The sequence below is a fragment of the Myotis brandtii genome, unplaced genomic scaffold (genome assembly GCF_000412655.1).
Source record: "Myotis brandtii unplaced genomic scaffold, ASM41265v1 scaffold1563, whole genome shotgun sequence".
Taxonomy (NCBI): Eukaryota; Metazoa; Chordata; class Mammalia; order Chiroptera; family Vespertilionidae; genus Myotis; species Myotis brandtii.
In genome coordinates, this window is record NW_005355679.1 from 186,121 (window position 1) to 192,120 (window position 6,000).

The 6,000-nt window shown below is 41.2% G+C and overlaps 1 protein-coding gene across 1 annotated transcript in view; it reads left to right on the top strand.

Annotated features, from left to right (window-relative positions):
• BMS1 (BMS1 ribosome biogenesis factor) overlaps positions 1 to 2,006 on the top strand; it is a 34,609-nt gene extending 32,603 nt beyond the window's left edge. Inside the window, exons 22-23 of the mRNA XM_005861779.2 lie at positions 803 to 964; positions 1,489 to 2,006. Coding sequence (XP_005861841.1) covers positions 803 to 964; positions 1,489 to 1,719 — 393 coding nt within the window. The 3' untranslated portion in view covers positions 1,720 to 2,006. The remainder of the gene's footprint in view (positions 1 to 802; positions 965 to 1,488) is intronic.
• Positions 2,007 to 6,000: the final 3,994 nt, after the last annotated feature.

Genomic DNA, 6,000 nt, shown 5'->3' on the forward strand with positions numbered 1-6,000 from the left:
TGGAAAATGGGAATACTAGTAAATAAAGTTAAGAGGATTAAATGAAATAACAAGTAAAGCACTAACAATGCCTGGCATAAAATAAGTGCTCAGTAATTGTTAGTTGTTATTACTATTAGTAATAATATTTCTCAGGCCACAGTGGTTTATTTATGAAGAGTACTGAATGGAAAGTAGAGCTTACACTGCATTCATTTGTTGTTTAAATCTCAGTTTTCTCAGCTGGCCTTCCATTAGAAACAGAACAAAGTTAAACTTCTCAGTGAGAATCGGGTGAGGAGACTGGTTCTGAAGAAGAACTATGTCCGTAAGTTCAGAGAGGCTGATAGTAAAGATGAACAGCGAGATTATTTTCTGAAGAAGAACTATGTCCGTAAGTCCAGAGAGGCTGATAGTAAAGATGAACAGCGAGATTATTCTTGTTCGGCTAGAAAAACCACCTCAGTGCTCCAGAGATAAGGCCGGACTTTTCCATTGAAAGAGACTTTGGATATTTTTATCTGCTCTGTAAAGACTCCCATAGTCCATATTATAGAAATAGGCACATTTGAATTCTTGGGAAGAATTGCAAATATTCTATATATTTCTCTGTTTCGCCTAGAGTTATGCATGTCTTTTGAGGCAGTCCATGTTTGATGTATGATTGAATCATTATTTCTGATTGTCAGCAGATTCTGGTGTTACTAATCTTGTGGGAAAAGTCAACAATCCATTGAGAAGATTTTATGCAAGTTTTAAATGCATTTAGGTCATAATTTATATCAGTCTTTGTTTTTGTTTTTTTTGTTTGTTTGTCTTTCAGCTGATTGTGAGGCAAAAGAAACATTTTAATTCACTACACATTCCGAAAGCCTTACAGAAGGCCCTGCCCTTTAAGAACAAGCCTAAGACCCAAGCAAAGGCAGGCAAGATACCAAAGGACAGGCAGAGACCAGCTGTCATACGGGAGCCTCACGAAAGAAAGGTACTGTCAACAAATGGCTTACTGCACATTGCATTTAGATGTGAAAATAATGCTTTCAGTAGCACACTTGGCATATCCACTGTGTTCTCATTTTTCATCAGAAAGGATAAGGGCCAGAGTAATTCAAGGCCCTAAGAACTGGAAGCTAGAGGAAAACTAGAGTCCATTTCCCTTCCTCTGTTCAGCTGTGCTCTGTCTCATGCATTTTGATGGGAAGAATTGGCACACAGCTGGCGAATCACTCTGTGCTAATTGGTTGTACATAGTATCCAAGAGTGACTAACAAAGGTAGTTTTGTGGTGAAGGTCATTAAAGTATTTTGCTAAGTAAATAGACTCCTACATATAGCTTCATGCAAATTATAATTTCCTAATTCAGGATAAATTTCACTAGGTTAACATCCATTTGTATCATGAATGGATCCTAGTTTTTGTACAGTCAGTTTTGATACCGTGGCCCTTAGAAGGCAGGCCCGCAGTAAGTGTCAGGATATTCTGATGCTCACTGGGTTTTGTCCTTGTCAGGTCCTTGCGCTGCTGGATGCTCTGAGTACAGTGCACCGTCAGAAGATGAGGAAGGCCAAGGAGCAGCGGCACCTGCACAATAAAGAGCACTTCAAAGCAAAGCAGAAGGAGGAAGAAGAGAAACTGAAGCGGCAGAAGGATCTCAGGAAGAAGCTCTTTCGAATTCAGGGTCAAAAAGAAAAAAGAAATCAGAAGTCCAGCCTGAAGGGGCCTACGGAGCAGTTGAAATGAGCTCCAGACTGTCATTGGGTCTGCAGGGATGGGTGGTTTCAAGTATTGTAGCCCTTGTCAGTGACAGGTAGGGGCACTAGAGCCAAGAAAGATCTCCGCTGGATTCATCTCCCATACTGTGCCTTTGAGAAGAGAAATGGAAATCTGCTGATAGGATACCTGTTTGTTCTCAACATCTGGGTTATGTCAAGATTTAAAGCAGTATAATTTGTGCCCAGCCACTGTGGCTCAGTGGAGCATCAGCCTGTGAACCAGGAGGTCAGGGTTCAATTTCTGGTCAGGGCACATGCCCAGGTTGCGGGCTCGATCCCCAGTAAGGGGCATGCAGGAGGCAGCCAATCAGTGATTCTCATCATTGATGTTTCTATCTCTTCCTCACCCTTCCTCTCTGAGATCAATAAAAATATATTTAAAAAATAATAAAGCAATATAATCTGTGGTTTTGTAGATTCTCTCACATTTCTCTTAAATTTTTTGTACATAAAAAATGATTAGAATTTAGTTTTGGCTTAATGTTTTCATTAGGGATGGATGCCTGATGATTGTGGGTACTTTATCACCTTCATGCGTCATCCAGAAGGGGGGATATTAACTTCAAACCTCAGCTTTAAAGTAAAGTTACGGAGAAGGATGAGGGGTACAGCACAGCTGAGTTTCCTGCAGGCCACACGACGTGCAATAGTGCAACAACCCAGCTACAGATGGGAGAATCCAACAGCTTCTGTGAAGCCAGACTTAGAGACTTGCAAAAATGTAAAACTGTTACTTTCCTACAAATGGTTTTGCTTTCGAAAATATTTTTCACAAGAATATGCTGTTTATGTTATCGTATAATAAACTATTTTTTGTTCTTTTAAGACAAATTATTAAATTTTTCTTAGCTCTAATTTTTCGAAAATATTTTTCACAAGAATATGCTGTTTGTTATCGTATAATAAACTATTTTTTCTTTTAAGACAAATTATTAAATTTTTCTTAGCTCTAATTTCTTATGTAGTAAAAATTGATAGCTACAACCCACACAAAAACTCTGAGGACCTCAGTCATCTGTAGTTGAATTCTATTTTTATACCTTGTGGTCAGTGAAGATGCTTGATATGATTTCAGTATTCTTGAATTTAAGACTTATTTCGTATCCTAACATGTGGTCTATCTTTGAGAATGTCCCATGTGCACTTGAGAGTAATGTATATTCTGCTTTGGGATGAAATGTTCTGTGAGTATCAGTTAAATCCGTCCAATTCAGAGTGCCATTTAAGGTTGCTGTTGCTGTGTTGGTTTTTTTGTGTGGAAGTTCTATGCTTTGATTACAGTGGGGTGTTAAAATCTCCTACCATGACTATATTACTGTTAATCTTTTCCTTAATTTGCAACAGAATTTTCTTTCTGCATTTAGGTGCTCCTATGTTGGGTGCACATATGTTTGTTTGCAAGGGTTATATCTTGTTGGATCAATCCCATTACTATTATGTAGTGATCTTTGCCTCTTGTTATGACCTTTGTTTTGAAGTCTGTTTTGTCAGATACAAGCATTGCTACCCCAGCTATTTTTTTTTTCCGTTTCTATTTGCATGTAATATTTTTTTCCCCATCCCTTCACTTTCAGTCTGTGTATCTTTCATTCTGAGGTGGGTCTCTTGTAGACAGTATATATGGGTCTTGCTTTCTTATCCATTCAGCTACCCTATGGCTTTTGATTGGAGCATTTGATCTATTTATAATTAAGGTTATTATTGAAAGGTACTTATTGCCATTTTATTCTTTATACCTATGTTTCTCTCTATTTCTTCTTAAAGCAGGCCCTTTAACATTTCTTTCAATACTGGTAATGAACTCCTTTAGCTTTTTTTGCGGTAGAGTGGGGAAAAGGGGTGGAGCTCTTATGTCACCTTCAATTTTAAATCATAGTTTTACTGGATAGAGTAGTCTTTGTTGTAGGTCATTGCTTTTTATCACTAAATATTTCATGCCAATCCCTTCTGTTGAGAAATCAGCTGACAGCCTTATGGGAGCTCCTTTGTAGGTAACTAGTTGTTTTCTCTTGCTGCTTTCAGGAATCTCTCTTTGTCTTATAATCTTTGACATTTTAATTATGGTGTGTCTTAGTGTGTGCCTCTTTAGGATCATCTTGTTTGGGACTCTGTTTTCTGAACTTTTGTGACTTCTTCCCTCAACAGATTAGGAAAGTTTGCAGCCATTATTCAGTTTGATCCCTTGCTCACTTTCTTCTTTTTCTGGTATACCTATGATGCGGATGTTGTATGCTTGCTGTCTGAGAGGTCCCCTAGACTTTCTCATTTTTTAAAATTCTTTTCTCCTTTTGATGCTTTGCTCAGGTATATACTGTTATCTTGTCTTCTAAATCGCTGATTCAGCCCTTTGCTTCATCTAACCTGCTGTTGATTCCTTCTTGTGTAGTCTTTATTTCAGATATTGTATTCTTCATTTTGAACTGGTTCTTTTTTATGGTTTCTATGTCCTATTTCATGCTTGGGTACGTACTGTTACCTTGTCTTCAAAATAGCTGATTCAGTCCTTTGCTTCATCTAACCTGCTGTTGATTCTTTTGTGTAGTCTTTATTTCAAATCTTGTATTCTTCATTTTGAACAGGTTCTTTTTTATGGTTTCTATGTCCTATTTCATGCTTACTATCTCTTTTTTTTAAGTTCTCACGTCATCAATCTTCTAAGGATCTTGGTCATTCTTATAACCATTTTTTAAAACTCTGCATCTGATATTTTGGTTACTGCCATTCCATTTAATTCTTTTTCTGGAGATTTCTCTTGTTCTTTCATTTGGGGCATATTTCTTTGTCTCTCCATTTTGTCTCTGTATTAGGTAAATCTGCTATGACTTCCAAACTTGTTATAATGGCTATATGATGTAGGTGTCTTGTTGCACTCCATGGCACAATCTTCCAGATAATGGGAGCTTGGTGCTCCAGGAATATTGTGGGTTTGTTGTAGTTGCATCTTGAATGCTGTTGGTCTTTTTTGTGGGTGAAATTAACCATTCATGCTAGTTGCTATAAGGGTAAACCTCGATCACAGTGCATGAGATATTGCCCCCAAGGTGTAGTTCTCAGCAGGGTGTGGAATCCCTTTTGGATGTGCCACTTGTTCAACTAGTTGAGTTGAGCTCTGGTGTGGTCTGAATCCCACCACTGGTTGTGTTAGTTTTGTGTCCACTTGAGTGGGGTTCAGGTTAGGTTGATGTCACACATTGTGTGTAATAGGCCTTGGGCTAACTGGAGCTACCATGCTGTTTGTGGCTGTGTGTATTGGGCCAAGGTGTGTGTGGGAGGGGCCAATCTGTGTATAAGCATCAGCTTCCTCCAGCTTAGAGCTGGGGGCAGATCTGTGGAAGGACTGAGGCTCTCTGAGGTCTGCCTCCACCTGTCAGCTAGCTACTCTACCTCCCCTGAGATTGCCTGGTCTTCCTCCAGAGCCTTCTGAAGAAAGACTGTAGGGTGGGCCCAGGCTGGCCATGACCTACAGACCCTTCCACAGGTTATGAGCTCAGTAGGGTAGATCAAACGAGGTTGGGTGGGTAGGGTTGGTGGGTCTACTTGGGAGGTCATGCAATCAGGCATTTAAGGAGGGGAAAGTGGCCCCTACGCCAGGGCCATACTTCTCAGTCTCAGTCAGTGTCTCCAAGTCTAGCTTCCCTGGGAGGAGCACACTGCAGGTTTAGGTTGGGTGCATCCAGCTGTACCCACTACAGGAGCAAGCTCAGCCAGACAGTGCCAACGGGCTCAGGGGGACAGATCAAAAGAGCCTCCCATTGGGGTAATGCTGGCCCAGCCAGCAAAATAGGTCTAAGCCAGGGGTTCTCAACCTGTGAGTCGCTACCCCTTTGGGGATCGAACGACCCTTTCACAGGGGTTCCCCATCCTAGACAATAACCTCAAGGGACCACACTTTGAAGGTCCCAGCTCTTAGCTGCTCTCCTTTCCCTTTGCAGAATTGAACCCAGAGGGCTCGGGTCTTGGTGCCTGGCAGGGCTGATCCAAACAGTCTATAGGGGATGGTGCCTGTAGGAGGGGGCAGGCACTTCTTCCCCTTCCGGGGTAGCACAGGCTGGGATTGCAGGGAAGTTAGTGCCCGCACACCCTGTGAAGTAGCAATGCCCATCTGGTTCCTAGACAAAAGCTTCCCCAGGAGACACACTCAAAGTCTCAGCACTGCACAGCACTCTGGTCCTGGTGTGTGGCTGGACTCGGCTGGCCATGTGATTCAAAGGTCGGGGGAAGAGCACCATCTGTGCCTTCTTTCCAAAGC